Source organism: Marmota marmota, unplaced genomic scaffold, assembly GCF_001458135.2.
Source record: "Marmota marmota marmota unplaced genomic scaffold, marMar, whole genome shotgun sequence".
In the NCBI taxonomy this organism is placed as follows: Eukaryota; Metazoa; Chordata; class Mammalia; order Rodentia; family Sciuridae; genus Marmota; species Marmota marmota.
The window spans coordinates 8,932,486-8,949,095 of NW_026000196.1; the positions used below are offsets into that span (position 1 = coordinate 8,932,486).

The 16,610-nt window shown below is 34.7% G+C and overlaps 1 protein-coding gene and 1 long non-coding RNA gene across 13 annotated transcripts in view; both read right to left on the bottom strand.

Moving 5' to 3' along the window:
- Window positions 1-16,610, bottom strand: part of Akap13 (A-kinase anchoring protein 13) — a 320,766-nt gene that overhangs the window by 173,878 nt on the left and 130,278 nt on the right. For 10 of the 12 annotated variants that reach the window (XM_048790293.1, XM_048790302.1, XM_048790300.1 and 7 more), the window contains one exon: window positions 15,898-16,081. In XM_048790293.1, the coding sequence (XP_048646250.1) occupies window positions 15,898-16,081 (184 nt within the window). Of the gene's footprint in view, window positions 1-7,228; window positions 7,887-15,704; window positions 15,840-15,897; window positions 16,082-16,610 lie in introns of those variants that run through there. The other 2 variants (XM_048790304.1, XM_048790303.1) reach the window with 2 other exon arrangements.
- On the bottom strand, window positions 87-7,222 carry LOC125612492. The gene is made up of 2 exons (XR_007342847.1): window positions 2,291-7,222; window positions 87-2,257 (listed from the first exon to the last, which is right to left on the bottom strand). It is a non-coding gene; the product is annotated as an uncharacterized LOC125612492 (long non-coding RNA).

A 16,610-nucleotide genomic window follows, 5' to 3' on the forward strand; every position in this document is an offset into this window, starting at 1 on the left:
TTTTTTTTTTTTTTTTTTGCTGCGCCCAGGGCCTTGCATATGCCTAGCAAATGCTCTACTGCTCTAGGTAGGTTTCCTAAATGTAAGTGTTGTAATCCACTGCTGCAGGTGATAACTGTACAAAGGAAAGTTCTTCAGTTTCAACCCACTGGACTGTCTCTCTCTCTCTCTCTCTCTCTCTCTCTCTCTCTCTCCAGACATACATACACATACACACATGCAAGTGTGTGTGTGTGTGTGTATATATATATATATATACACATACACACACATATACATATATACATATATATACACACATATACAGTGAAGTTTATTCAGCCATAAAGAATGAAATCATGCCATCTGCCCAATAACGGCTAGAACTGGAGGTTATCATGTTAAGTGAAAGTGGCCAGTCACAGGAAGGTGTGTGTGTGTGTGTGTGTGTGTGTATACACACACACACACACACACACACACACATTTTTTTTCCTTCACATGTGGAAACAAATGAAAACAGAAGGTGTAGGAGAGGGGAATGGTATAAGGAAAGAGGAAAGAAAGGGGAGGACAAAAGAGGGTAGTAGGGAGAGTGAATACCACATATGATACATGCTATATGGAAATGTCAGTAAGGTTCATTAATTTTACAATTAATATGACTGGGTATTTATAATATCAAAGAAATACAAAGGGAATAAACAACCCCAACTGAAAATTTAGTTAATATTAAAATTAGAACTTCATTCAGATAAAAATGACAGAATCTTAAAAAGCTTAAAGGACCTCATAAAGTACCTACACATAAAAAAAAATCAACATACTTCTTATTCATATTCACACTCTATTCTAAACCAAAAACTAAGTAAATGACACTTTATTTAAAGTAAATAAATGTTGTGCTTAATGAATGCCAATTTATAACATTCATTTAGTCCTTTTAATTCATTTAGTAGCTCCATCATATTTAATATGATGAGTAGGAATTTGGGAATAAAGGGAGAGATACTAAGTCTCAAAGGAAATGCCCATAAACCACTGAAATGCAGAAAACACATATGAACCACTGAAATACAGAAAGTACCCAATAATGCCTAGCACACAGTAGATAGTCAAAAACTATTAGGACCCTATCTACTCAGCATACCACCAATAAATAATGAATTAATACATCTGTATTCAAATGTATGAACTGGCCCAGAGCTTGTAATCACCTCATTATATTAAATGCTGCTTTCAGAAGAAAGGGGTGATCTTTATAAGGAATGCCTCAGAGTGCCCACATTAAGAAGCATTCAAGGTCATGTTAGGGCAGAATGTAGCAAAGAGGTCTTAGGAAAAACAACTTTGTGAGTCGAAAGAATATCCACTTCAGGCACAACATTTAACTTACATACATACATACATACATACATACATACATGAATAAAAGAAAATTCCAAAGTCCACCATCTGATTGATTACTCAACAGAATAAGCACTAATGAGAGTCTGTGACAATATAGGAGAAATGCCTAGCCCGGATTCTCACTGCCTCGCTGTTTTCAAATTAAGCACATTCTACTGAAACAACATCAACTCTGACATGTTCAAAAATGTTAGGCCCACACTGTGCACCACACTATTCAGAAACTGACACCATTCAGTACTTATCTTTTTCCTAAGGGTGAAAGAATACTCTACTTGCCATAGTGATTCACTACAAATTTATCTAATTATGTTGAACTGAGATTTCCATAGAGGTGAAACTGGTGGTATGATGGAAAAAGCATGGGTATTGAGGTCTGAATAGACTCATTTATACCATGGTCCATTTAAGACAAGTGATTTAGCTACTATGAGGCAGGTTTTTATTTTTCCCCATTTGGTTTAAAAAAAAAAAAAAAAGAGGGTCTGACAGTTGACATAAGGATTCAAAATATGTAAATACAGATATGTGAACTTTTTACATTCACAAGTATTCATTAAACAGTATTTATTTTCTTTCACAAACAAGGAGGGATATAACCATAACCACTTCCTTTTATCAATAATATTGATACATTATACATTGATATATATATGGAGTATTGATATATGTATCAAGTTAAAGCATCATGCCCTTTGTATGAATCATCCCAATTATTCCCTTAACTATCTTTTGTGAAGGAGAATATTACTATCCTAATTTGCAGAGGAGGAAATTTTATGGGAAACCGAATACCTTGATTTAAAGCTATTAAGTAATGGAGCCCAGATTTCAGCTAACAATCTTATACTACCACACAAAACTAACTCTCCTGCCTATTTTATAATCAGAGAATGCAGACCAAAACAAAGAAAAAATTTTTCAATATATATTTTGGTGAACAGCAAACAAGTTCTAGATCACCATGGCTTCCATGAACATTTTTCTCTCCTGCTTTTTATACAGAGGGTCTACATCAGCTAGCTTACTACAACAGCTCCCTGAATTTTAGAGTGCCACACTCCTCTAATAGCCCAAGCTGTGTTCTAGTATCACCTTACCACATTTTTTTCAAGATATTATAAAAATATTTATTGCAATCAGTCTAGTTAAGCCACCAAACCCAGTTCAACAAATAACTCTCAGGAAGTAATTTTCACATGCAATGTTAAGCCCAGTTTTCTTAAAGTAACATATTAACCTTGACTGTACTTTAAAAATGGTTAGAAGGATTTTTAAAAATCCTTATGTCCAGATCACACCCATTAAATAAAAAAATCTCTAAAGGTGACCCTCAGGTATCAGTGTTTCAAAACTCCCCAGGAGATTCTAATGTAATTTGAATCCTCTGGGGACTAATGTGTAGCGCCAAGGTTGGAAAATGCCATCTTAAAGCACCTGCCACATGATTTTAAAAAAGAAAAGCAGAGCTAAGGCTGAAAAGACTGCAATGAATACGAGAACAGAAAATATTATATCCTGTGTTCTAACTAAACAATTCCTTGGAATGTACCCAAGGAAATAATTTAACAGAAGCAAAAAAAAAAAAAAAAAACAGAAGTGGAAAAAAAGTTTCACTACAGTGGTTATTAAAATTTTAAATTTTTGAAAACCAGAGGTTGACTACCATCCAGCATTAGTTGCCAAGTATTAAAATCAGAAGTAACTACCATGCATCAGGTACTAAGTATTCATAATAAAATGTTACAGAGCCGCAAAATAATTACAAAAGTCAAAGAAATACATAACATTATAATAAAGTGAAAAATATCAGATTGCAAAATGTAATATCAGCTGCAATTGTTCAAAAACCTACAATGTGGGAGTTAATCTTTTAACGAAAAAAGCTTATTGTGATGGCATTATAAACATTATTATATATAATTTCTTTAAAAAAAAAAAATTTGCTGGCTGGCCTAGGTCAGAGGATAGAAACAGTAGAGGTGTCATGGAAAGTTACTTGAAAGGAACACAGTAGAAATAAGCCATGACAGAGGTCTGGGCTTGGACTCCAACAAAGTTATATTTAGTTTATGCCCACACCAACAACAGGCACATCAAACAGATCCTCACCCAGGAACAATCCTGATTAACTAATCTCTGTTCAATAATGCACTGTCTCTTTTCCAACCATGGCTCTCCAGATGGGATAGGCTATCTAAGTAATTATAAGGTAGAAGTGGGTAAAAAGGAATTTCTATTGTTACTCAGATTTACAGCTGATCTTTGAGCAACATTGGGGCTCAGGTGCTCACCTTAGGCAACTGAAAGCCTGTGTATAATTTTTTACTTCTTCCAAACTTAACTTATAGCCTACTGTTGATTGGAAGCTTTACCAATAACATAAACAATCAATTAACACATTTCATGTTATTTGTATTGTAGATGGTGAAAAATACATAAGAACCTCAAGAGATTACTTTTTACTGTGATATGTAATTAACTAGAGAGAATTTACTGAAAAGACAAATTGCTCATGTGGAAATGATTAGTATCAGTGTTTTAAATGAATACTTGCAACAGTTAAGCTCACAGCAAAAGCAACAGTACAGTTAAATCTATGCACTTTGGATTTAATACTGCATTTTTACATTGGCTTACATTTCTCTCAACTTTGGTACTAGGTACAGTTTGGGTTTCTGCACCTAAGTCTTTACAGATTTTAAATTTTATAATAGACTTGTATATATTTTATGATTGTAAATGTGTTAGCTTTTTGCTGCTATGAACAAAATACCCAACAAGAACAACTTAGAGGAGATGCCTCACGGTTTTAGACGTTTCAATCCATGTTAGTCATCTCCTCTGCTCTGGGCCCCAAGTGAAGCACAACATCATGGTGAAAGGGTACAGTGGAGGAAAACTACTCAGCTGGTAGCAGTTAGAAAGCAGAGAGGGGAAGAGCTTTCCAGGGACAGCTTATAGCCAAACCACAATAGTAAATGATAAAATGGACTACTATGTATGTTTTATGCATTCATAACATACACCTAATTCTGTCTTAATTTTTTCATTATCTCCAGGCTATGAGGTTCATCTGTGCATTTTTTTCAAATTGTTGCAAATCTCCCAAAACCAAAATCCCCAAGAAGTGGACCTGCATGGTTCAAACCCATGTTGTTCAAATATGAAATGATAATCTCTGCCAGAGTTTATTTGCCTACACCATGATGATTTCTGGTTACTAACTACTTATTATAATTTTATGAATAAAGTTTATTTATTTATAGAAATTTATATGCTGCTTAAATAAGAAAAACACAGGCTACTGAGAATTATTTTGAGAGTGAGAACATATTGCTATTGTTAACCAAAATTAAATTCTACCCTGGGAAAGAGAAATGATTATAAAATAATCTGAAATTTGGGAATAACAGATTAACTGGGTAAAATAATTTCAAACTGTTGACACAGATGCGTCAAGAAGAAAAGTCCAAGCACGCAGAGACAGAACAGAGGGAGGGCAGGTTTGTCTTTAAAATATGAAGTTTTCTTTGGCTTTCTTATGAAGTAAAAACAAAAATCAAACAGCAATCCTTTGTTTCACTTTAAATAATCACAAGAGAAATAAATGCACATCTATTTCTTCCTGATTTATTACTGAAAATCATATTGAATCTTAATATTACAGAAAGATTAAGACCTACATATGAATCTGTAACTCCAAGTGGCATGGTAAACATTAAAATCAGTGGACTAATAAGTTTCCAATTGTGAGAATTCCATAATTCTAAGAATGAACAATTTATATACTTGTAGAAATTTACGCACATGCAGAAATCAGTAACTTTAAATAACCACAATAAAATTGGCACACTATAAGCTAGCTATTTCAGTGAAGAAATTTTTGCTCATTAGTTTGGGTAGGACCCCTATCTTCAAACATGAGGTTCACTTGCAATCAGGTTACTGTCACTTCAAGTAAGGTACCCATCAAATAAGTTTCTAAATGACATATATTTTTATAGAGCCCATTGACCTGATTGATTTTTCATAATTTATTATTAAAATGGATTAATCTTATCTAGAAGCAGTTAAGACAAATAGGTCATAATACACACACAATATTTTTAACTATATGTGACTTTTTCCTTGTCTCGTTTTTAAATTTCTATCTTTGCAAAAACATATAACACTTTATCTAGTCTCCCTGAAAAGAGCACTGTACAACAAGAAAACTTCTCAAATTATTTATGTAGAATCACAATTTTTAAAATTTCTAATTTATCACAGAAGTTAAAATTCCAAAAACAAATTACTAGATAAAACATGAGATTTAATGTCAACAGATCCTGCAGAAACAGGAAACAGGCTACTGGCAAGAGACAGAAAGTACAGCATGAAATGGCACAAATATATAGTGCCAACTATAGATCCACTGGACAAGGTTTCATTTTTTTAAGAAGGTATACTCTATATAGGCCTGTGTGAAGCTGAAAATTAACTGAATAACATTAAAGAACATTTTAAAAGTTCAGTTCCCAGTTGGTTTATTATTATTATTCAATCAAAAGTCATCCAAATGTCAATGTTAACAACCATGTCACAAAAAGCATGTGTAATTTACTGACTTGGTTTCCTTCAATCAAATGTGAAATACTGGGAGCAAATCACAGTACACAGTAAAAACAATACAACAGTAAAGCAGTAACCAGTTTTGTGGAGTACTCGCATCAAAAACATAATATTTAGTTTTCCAAGGGACAAGGCCAATATATCTGCATATAGATAAAACATAGAGCAGTAGTATGAATGGGGACAAAACACAACTTTTAAAACTCATTCCAAACAATCCATTCAATCTAGTATACTGTGTGGATTAATGAGCTAAAAGCAACGCTAAAAGTTTGCTTTTATGAAAAATAAATGCAAAGTATTTCTGTAGATTACATTTAAAAACAGCACTGAGGTATTCTAAACATTCAAATTTTAAGTTAAAAAAATTTCAAAAGCACATATTCTCTAAAAGTTCACAAACAAAAATCCCCAAAGATATTTATAGCTTAAGTATATAGAGAATTTTGATTTACAAAATTCTTCTCTTTACAGAGTCTAAATGCAAATCGATCATCTTATGACCTAGAGGACTAGGTCACTATATGAAGCAATTACTACTATTCCTCAATATATGGAAGTATATTAGCTCTATATGAATAATTGTTTCAAATATTCATACTGATCTTTTTCTACTAATGTTAAAATGCTTCCAAAATCCTGTTGAAAAGAATATGAGAGATGGCATGCCATTGTTTTAAAATATATTCTATCTGAAGCCTAGTATTCTCTATATTGTTTTTACGATTGTATTTCAAGATGCCTCTAACTATAGAAACTAGAAGTCTGGTGCTATATGTATCAAAATAAATCAGGTACACTTAGTGTTCCTCTGTTTTCATAAGTTTTGTAACATCCAAAACCTTTTCAACTGTAGAATAACACAAACCAGAGGTCATTCCTCAGAGACAGGGTTAAAGCATCCAAAACCCACAGCTGATGTATGTGGTACAATAAAAATTCAATACGCCCAAGGTGAATTTTAACGAATTTCCCAGCATCCTAGTGCTATGCATCAACCTTTCAACTCCTCTAGCATGTTGCTACTCAAAAACCTAAGCAAATAGTCAACCAACCAACCATGAGGCTTCATGCTCAGATAGATCGAAACCCCTTTTCTCATCCAACACCAGTTGTTCAGAGGAAATTCAAAGATGTCTCTTGTTGAATTACAGCAAAAAGCCAGAGAAAATGTCAGAGAGTGAACAATGAATAATAACAATGCAGTTTGGAAACTCATACTCACACATGCCTGCCCAAGCACCAGGAATATCTTAAGCCCATCCTATTTTAGTTTGGGCTTCATAGTACAGCTTTAAGAGTAGAGAAAAGCAGTCAGGTCAGTCCTCCCAAAAGGCATGTTTTGCTCTGAGTCTACTTCTGACAAGGAACTAAGCACCTACTTCCTTATTTGAAGACTACTGCAATATCTTCCACTCAACCACATTATGATATTGCTAAACTTCAGTGAGTTCTACAAATAACCCAATTTCACTGAAGTGGTCATGGACAGATTAAATTCCAAAAGGGGACAACTGGGTAAGGGGTTAAAAGCTGCTGCAAAATGAATGGGAAGCTACTCTCTCAGCTCCCTATTGGGGAGTCACTGCTAGGTTAAGTATAGTCACATAAACATTTGTGTATATACAGATTGACTAGGAATTTTAGCACCCATACTTTTTTCTTCTCCCTTCCTTTTATTTCTTTTTTCTTTTCTTTCTTTTTTTTTTTTTTGGCGGGAAGGGGGCCATTGCAGGGGTATATTAATCCTTTTTACTACTACTATAGTGAAATATCTGAGTATTATAAAGAAAAGAGTTTATTTAGCTCATAGTGTAACAGGCTTAAAAGTTCAATCTGCACACACTTGCTCTGGCAAGGGCCTCCTTACCTGCATCACCTTATTATGGTGGATGCCACCAAAATGGTGGAAACACGTGTACAAGCAAGAGATCATAATACAAGAAGCCACAGAGGATTTGAGGGGTCAGGTTCCGGTTTTTTTAAACAACTCATGCTCATGAAAACTCCCAGTAGACCTCACCTCTTATTACTGCCACACTCAGGTCTAAGCTTTCAACATATAAACCCTTGGGTTCAAACATGCAAACCATAGCAGTGGACACAGAACTGTCACTCTCCCCTGAAAAATAAGCAAAGGGAGAATGTAAATGACATAAAAAGGCAAGAAACCATATCATTTCGGCCCTACTCTGTATTATCATTAGTTTATTCTAAACTTTGTCCTTTAAATATTAACAACATATAGCCTTACATGGTAAGGTTTAGAACATAAGCTGGAACATTATACAGACTTGGTTTGATTCCTTCCTGAAACATCACCACATTATGACTGTATTCTTCCTGCACTTCAATTTCTTTGGTAAATTAGGAATACTAAGTTTGTTGTGAGGATCAAATGAACATGAATACACAGTAGTAGCTCAATATCTGGTCCTCCAAAATTAAATACAAATTCTGACTATGGGGTATATCATAAGGCTAACGTAATTCCAATGATCCAAAAAGAAGGGAATTGCTGAGTATTTGATTAAAAAAAAAAAAAAGGCACAAGCATCTTGACCTGTCAGGCAACCATCCCTACATCACCTACCACTATTTATTTCCCCACAAAATCCAAGTGAAAAACGGGACTCAATTTCCCTGCTAAGTTTCTAAGAACCTTTCAAGCATGTTCTCATTTAATCCTAATAAATCTATCAGCTACATTTCCCCATTACAGAACAGGAAACTGAGGCCCACTGATGCTAAACAATAATAGCGCACCCAAGTTCAGTTCTGCCATTTTTAAGCCCAGCTGGATGTTTACTGAGCATTTGTGATAAGACAATAAAAGCAACCACAGAAGTTCCCATCATAGCAATAAAGCTGTACCACTAGTATAAGAAATATTATCAAAATAAATACTCTATAAGTATTCTCTACATAATTTAAAAACTAATCTCCTTATGTGATTTCTATGCAGAAATTCTAATGGCTAGCAAAAGCATAAAATATATACTTAACATAATTTATTATAAACTTAATATAACTTAATATAAACTAAAATGCTAGAATAAGTATTGATTGTAAAAACTGTTAATGCAACATGCAAAAACAACAGTTTTCAAACAGTTAAAAAGAATTAGTTTGACAATTATCAGCACTGAAAGAATACGCTGGCTAGATTACTTTACGTTTTCTCTTTTTTAAGCCAACGAATGTTTATAAAAATGTAAGTGGTACGAGAAAGAATTATAGATATCAGGTTATATAAAAACTTGAGTTTGGTTGGGTGTGGTGGCATATACCTATAGTCCTAGTGACTGAGGCTGGGACAGAAGGATTTCAACTTTGAGGCCAGCCTAGGAAAGACCCTATTTCAAAATTTTTAAAAAGGACAGGAGCTATAGTGCAGGGGTAAAGCAGCCCCAGATTCTATTCCCAGTGTTGCAGAATAATAATAAAACTTTTTTAAAAATTGTATCAACTAGTTTATTTTCATGTAATTATTTTTTGTAAATATTTTGTAAATATATATATGACAGCAGTGGTGGAAACCAATTTCAGCCGCTAAAGGATTTTTTTTAAATTTGCTGAATGAAGAATCCTAATATAAAATTCCTCTTAGAAATCATGTTACTAAAATCTTTTCTGAATTATAACAGCCTACAATCCAACTATTTGAGAGACTGCTGATGTGACAGGAGAAAAAGTATACGCAGTTTAATAACTGAAGAACAATCTAAAAGTTAGTAACATTGAGAAATTATTGTCCTTCTCCTATAAGGTGAAATGTTTAAAAACAGAATTGGTAAATTTTAATAAATGAATACAGTTGATTATTATTATGTCATTTATTGTTCTATCATACAACTGGTGATATTCAACTTTGTCTAAATATTGACTTTTAGCTAAAATGCTTACTCAATACACTACACCTATTTTGTGTTCCTTGTTTGTACTTTTAATAATAAATGCAGGTAAAATTTTAAAATTATTCTTTCAACTGGCATGCCTTTTTGAAAACTTCAAAACTGACCAAATAAAAATAATGTGAGTGATTACTTAAATGGTTTGAGATTTGTTTAGAGAATAGAAGGTACCAACTGATCCTTCATCTTCTCATATTCACCTATCAAGTCCAGGTCAATATTTTCTCCCACGTAAGCCTACAGTGAAGTCAGAAACAAGTGTTTTCAAAATCACATGCTGTTGCCAAGGAGAATTTGAAAACTCTGAGGCCCAAATGTCACATGGCCACAGAGAATGAACAAATGCTCAGACCATTTACACTCATAGAGCAGAAAGAGAAAAGCAGTGTATGGAAAGAAATACAAGACACTTGGAAAGGTTTTGTGCGTTAAACTAACTTCCAATACCCAACTTTTTTCGTGGAAAGTCCAAGGCAGTGTAAAAGTTGATGGACTTTGGAGATGTTCAAATTTCAGTTTCATCACTTACCAGCTGTGGCAATTTTCTTGTGAAATGGGGATAATGTCCTCATCTCCAAAGAGACAGGGAGAAGATAATATGAGAATTTATGCAAGATGCCTAGGACAAATACAATAAATGGTAACTACAGTTACTGTCTTATCAGTACAATATTATCCTCAGAAAATCTATTTTGTAATTTTACAGTATGTTGCCAGAAACAGCAATACTGAGATTATTAGCTGAATGGCTTAAAAAACACATGAATTTCAAAATTCTTCGTCATTCAGTAGAAAAATTACAAAAAGAAAAAAGACGACACTAAAAACCAGATCACTGAATCATCATAGTTAGACTCTCTGGGTCTATTTTCTCAAGTGTAGAAGAACACTAACTGTACTAACTATACCTTAAAGATTTGTGGAGAGGTTTTAAATGAGAACACATACACAGCACTAAATGCAGCATTCATGCATAATACAAAGCAGGTATTTGTATTTAATAAATGTTAGTGCTGTTCCCCATCTCTAGTTTCCACCCACTTCCACCACTTCATTTTTACCAAAACACAAAGACCCAGATCACACAGTGACAAAGGAGGTCAGATAGATTCACAGTGAGATAAAGAAATAGGACTTAGGCCAGAAAAATGTCCAGTCATTTCAAATCCGGTTCTCAGGCCATGATTCTGAAGGTTAAGTTTGTACACCCCTACCCCCACCTTTTTTTTCTCCATCCTTTTCCCCTTAAGCAAAACCAAAGGTCCCAATCTCGTTCTGCACTGGATAGACTACTGAGGACCCACAGTCAAGTATTTGAAGAGGACCATGAAATCACTATGCTGACCAAACATCTTGTGTAATAGTACTTGACTTTAGTATGAAAATATGTATACTTGAGTAGCTTTTATACTTCCTGACCCTGAAGCCATGTTTTCCCGTGTAAGCATCTCAAAGGAAGAACTTGAGAACTTACAGGGACAAAACCTCTCAGGGGTTTGTCCCTGTAAGTTCTCAGGGGTCAGCACTGCCTACTACAATGGGCAATGACTGAGCACCTAGTGCTAGCCAGGCTGGGTCGGTGTTTTGCACATTCTCAAGAATCTTCTCAAACTGGACAGATTAGTGGACTTTGGATCTAAGCCTAGTTTCTGATACTTTGTGACCTTGAGCAAGACATTTCACTTCTCTCACCTAGATAATACCACCTACTCTACCCATTCATCTGGCCATAGTGAGAATCAAAATGTAAAACAATAGCTTAAGTGTAATCAATAATTCTTTAAAATGATGGGAAATATAAAGGTAAAATTATTATAGTAAGGACCATGTTTTCTTCAGCAAAAATAGAGAAGAGGTGCTAAATGAAAACCATATAGCACTTTCAAAATTAAGTACTATTTCATCCAGTATATCAGTAGCTTCTTTCTGAGTCTCTTCTTTCCCCTCACATTCCTGTAGGGGAAGAATATGGGCCCTGGAATTCCACAGATGTCTATGCAAGAGTAGCTCTAATACTTTACTCTAATAGGCTTGGGGAGTCACTTTACTCTCAAGCTTCCACATTCTACCCGTAAAACAAATTAACTTTAGGACAGTCATCATAAGGCTGAAATAAAATTATATCTGTAATTTACCAACTATGGATTCCAGTGCACTATAGGCACTCAATAAATAAAGATTTGTTGAACTGATACAAAAAAATGATACAAAGTTTATGAGGACAAATACTTTTAAATTGGCTCTCAAGGGACATGTTGGAGCATTTTAGCTCCAACAACCTTGAGATGTAGGCCGAATTGTATTATCAATAAGCAATGAGAAACACGAGACTCAGAATGAATAGGTGATTTTTTTCCCAAATCATATAAGCTACTAAATGAGAAAGCTTAGATTTTAATTAAACTCTTCACCTCTCAGCAGTTCATATCGCACTCTCTCTCTCTCTTCAAACTTGAAATACTTACGGATCTACAAATGACCAGAATCTGCATGAAAAGCCCCAATTTTTCAGCAGGCCATCTGCTATCATTCTTCGAGGTAGATATTATCATCTTTTATTTATACAATGAAGAAATCAAGGCTTAAAGAGGAGAATTATTTAGTATATATCTGATATTTTTAGCTGTATTATTATAACAAATATAACAAATATAGTAATACATATTATAATATTAAATATTATAATGAATATAATAATACAGCTAAAAATGGCAGAGCCAAAATGCAAACTTAGATTTGACTTCCAAGTTTGCATATTTAGAGCTGCCTCTTATCCTCAGTTTGGCCCTTCCCCACATGAGCAGTCCAGGTCCTAAAATTCCTTCTTTGTGATGTGCAATTTATCAGCTATATATGATAACATTTGGCTTTAATATTCTCATCTTAGATGACACCAATGCCACATTCATCTCAAGTAGTCACTTCCTAGCATTTTACCAAGAGCCTACAGACCAGGATTCTGTCCCTACTTTATCCCATCACTAGCTAGGTGACCTTGGGTGGGGTCTTCAGATTGGGGAAGACTGTGCACCTAAAGCAGGAACAGGATTAGGTGTAATCTTCTGGGGGTTAAGATTTCTCAAAAACCTGGTAACATTTTATTTAAGGTGAATTCTCAGATCATAAATATATTTGTATCATAATATAAAATCAAAATTTAAACTAAAGGAGTAATAAGTCAATAAAATCTCCCTTCCCTGCAGGCTGGGGTTGTGGCTCAGTGGCACAACGCTTGTCTAGCATGTGTGAGGCACTGGGTTCAATCCTCATTACGACATATAAATAAAATAAAAGGGGCTGGGGCTGGGGCTGAGCAGTACAGCACTTGCCTCGTACATGTGAGGCACTGGGTTCAAAACTCAGCACCACATAAAAATAAATAAAAGATGTTGTGTCCATATACAACTAAAAAAAATTTTTTTTAAAAAGTATTGTGTCCATCTACAATGAAGAATATTAAAAAAAAAATGTAGTCAAATTTAACCCGTTTGGATCAGTTTCCTCATCTGATAAAGATGATATTTCTCTTTTTTAAGGGCTGAATAATATTCCATTTCATTTAAACATATTTTCTTTATCTGCTGAGTGTCATTTAGGGTATTCCCATCTTTTGGCTATGCATGGACTTTTTTTTTTTTTTAACAATAACTATATATGCATGGGGTACAATGTGATGTTTTGATATATGTATATAAATGTATTATCGAAAGATTAATCAAGTAACTTAACATGGCATCACTTTACCTACTTATTTTTTGTGATGAGAACATTTAAAATCTAATCTTTCCGCAATTATTATCTGACCCATGCTACAACATAAGGATATTATGCTAGGTGAAAGAAGTCAGACATAGAAGGACAAATACTGAATGATTCTCACTAGAACTGGAAAATTCTTGGAGGTAGAAAGTAGAACAGAGTTTACTAGGGGCTGGGGAAAGAGACTAAAAGGGAAGTAAGTACTTTATGGGTATAGTGTTTTGGTTTGGGGTTATGAAAAAGTTCTGGAAATGGATAGTGGTGATGGTTAAACATCATTGTGAATCATACACCTTAAAATGATTAAAAGAGTTAAATTTTATGGTATATGAATACACACCAAAAAGAACATAGGGAGTAGCCAAAAAAAAAAAAAACCTGTTTGAAATTCTAGCAAAGACTGCCGGTACCACAGTAAGATGGAGGGATTTGGAGAATCACCTCCTTATCATTTCTTAATTGTTAGCTGTGACTCAGCACTTTTTCTAGGCTTCAGAGCATTAACAGTTCAGAAGAATTCAAATTAAGAGCTAGACTTGCAGCAAGATGCTCATACTCTCCTATCAAAGTCCTCTACTTAGAGATTTCTCAAGTTGGTTTTCCCTTACCTCTCTCCCTTCAAAAGAAAAAACTGGTTTTTCCACATTTAACAGGGCAGTACTTTAAAGTAAGCAAAAATTCTCCAAGAATAAACATACTCTAGTTTTCTTAAAGCTGTGCTGCAATAACAGTCTTGTGACATCCCCTTCTAAGCATTATAACGAAGCTGTTGTAATCACTGTTTCCCCATTTTTGGATGGCAATCCTTAACCAACTCTGCTTCCCAGAAAGCATTCTGAGCTATAAAATCAAATTTAGAGGAAGTGCATTTGAACTTCACAACAGTATACAGAGTTAATTGTTTCATCTTCTGGAACAATACCTCCCTACCTCCCTTCCTGAGACCATGAGGCAAACAGCAGAATGAATCCAATCTCTGGCCAGATGGGAAGTACGAAGGAGTGGAACATATCACTCTCTGGAATACTGTCACACGGAAGCTCAGGTATCCAAAGCTCATTTGAGATAAAGAAAGCTCCCTCTACCACCATTGTATCTGTAGCACCCATCAGAAAGCTGTCTGCAAAGAAGCTTCCATCTGGCTTGACTGAGAAAGTTGTAAGTTTGAAAAATGAAAAAAGAAAAAACTGTTTATATAACTGTAAGTAGCATTACACTCTCAGATGTCTTCACAGTCCTTCCACACACTACCTTCTTCACACACTGCTAAAAATGATAAAATATAAAATTTAACCAAATTGAATCTGGCATGCGCAAATATCTGAGAATTTGGGAAAACTGCCTCATTTTAGAAGGGTCCTTCAATCATTAAAGAACACGGATGGTTTATTCTTGTTCGGATAATGTGGTAGAAAATATGATACGCATAAAACTAATAGAAAATATATTAAATAACAGAACCTTCTTAAAGTTTCTGACTTTTATAAATATTCCAATTAAAAAGTGTTGGCTGCTCCAATGTGCTTATTTCCCTATTTATACAAGGAAAAGAAGAAATAAATAAACCAAACTCTTCAAAATGTTTTGACTAACAACCATCCTCCAAAGGCCTCTTTCTTTAAAGAGTCAGATCAGAATTGAAACGATCGGAGCCAGAGACAAACAGGATTTCCTACTGCATGATTCCTAAACAATTCAGCCAGCTTTTTACTGATATTCATATTAAGAGACCATTGCTCTCAATTTTATTCACAGAAATTACATTCAAACCAAAATTCAATTGTTTATAATATTTTCTATAAGCAGTTATAATATGAAAGTAATACTTTTGACTAATCTTTCAAGTCTTAAGATATACCAGAAAAAAAAAAAGTGGATTAGGAAAACTTTCCTCTTATACAAAACCAAGATGAACCCTATACATTGGTAATGCTCTGTTACCCCCAGAGAAAAGATTAATTCTGAGTGTCTGGTAAAATGTAAGAGGTAAGAAGCAGGGAAGCAGGGGAGAAAATAGCAATAACTTACGTTTGTGTCCCTCAGATATTGAAGCAGTCAGTAGAAACAAGCTTACAAACCTCCAGGAGAAGGCAAGACACAGGGCTGAGGTGGTAATTCATGGCAAGCTCACAGGCAGATGATACCAAGTGGGTGGTACCATTATGAATCAGGAGGTGGAGCTGGCAATGGATGTGGGGAGGGAGAAAGAATAAGCACTCACTCAGTTAGAAGCTGGTGTAGCTGGTGATAACCTCTCTCCAAGGCCAAGCTCACAGGTGTTGCCCCTTCCTGGTTGTGGATGCTGAGAGCTCCGCGGCCACCCGGCTTCTGCAACAGGAACCATGTCAACCGCAGCAGTCCCAGCCGCACAGCAAAATGCATCAATGTCTCCCGGGGGCCACCATCTAAATTGGGAGAACATGAAAATAAATAAGAATATCAGAAGGGGAAAAAAAAAAAAAAACAGGACAAGCAAACAAACAAAAGACAAGTAAACACCACTACCTCCAAGTGCCTGATATTTTGAAGGTAAGCTATTGCACACAGCATGAAGACCTTTATTGAGGTCAAGTAGAATCGACCCCAAGTAAAGACAAAAGAAAGCTAGAAAAAAGTATGGGAAGTAAAATCTTACATAGGAGACGTTCCCACAAAAAGAATCAAGTTCTTTCTGTATTTTAACATTTGTTCAACAAATTTCACAATGAGGTTTATAAAGATGACTTCACACATGTTCTTTTCCTTTAAAAATACAAATAAATAATAAAGGCAGTCACACAAGATGGGACACAAGGGGAATAGCTGTTAGGACTTAGAATGGATGTATCATAAAGGGTGTAATTACATTTGAAAAGAACACCCAGACAAGAGTTGGCTAGTTAAACACTAAAAACAGGTTCTACCTGTTAAGTACACACAGGTCTTTTTATTCCC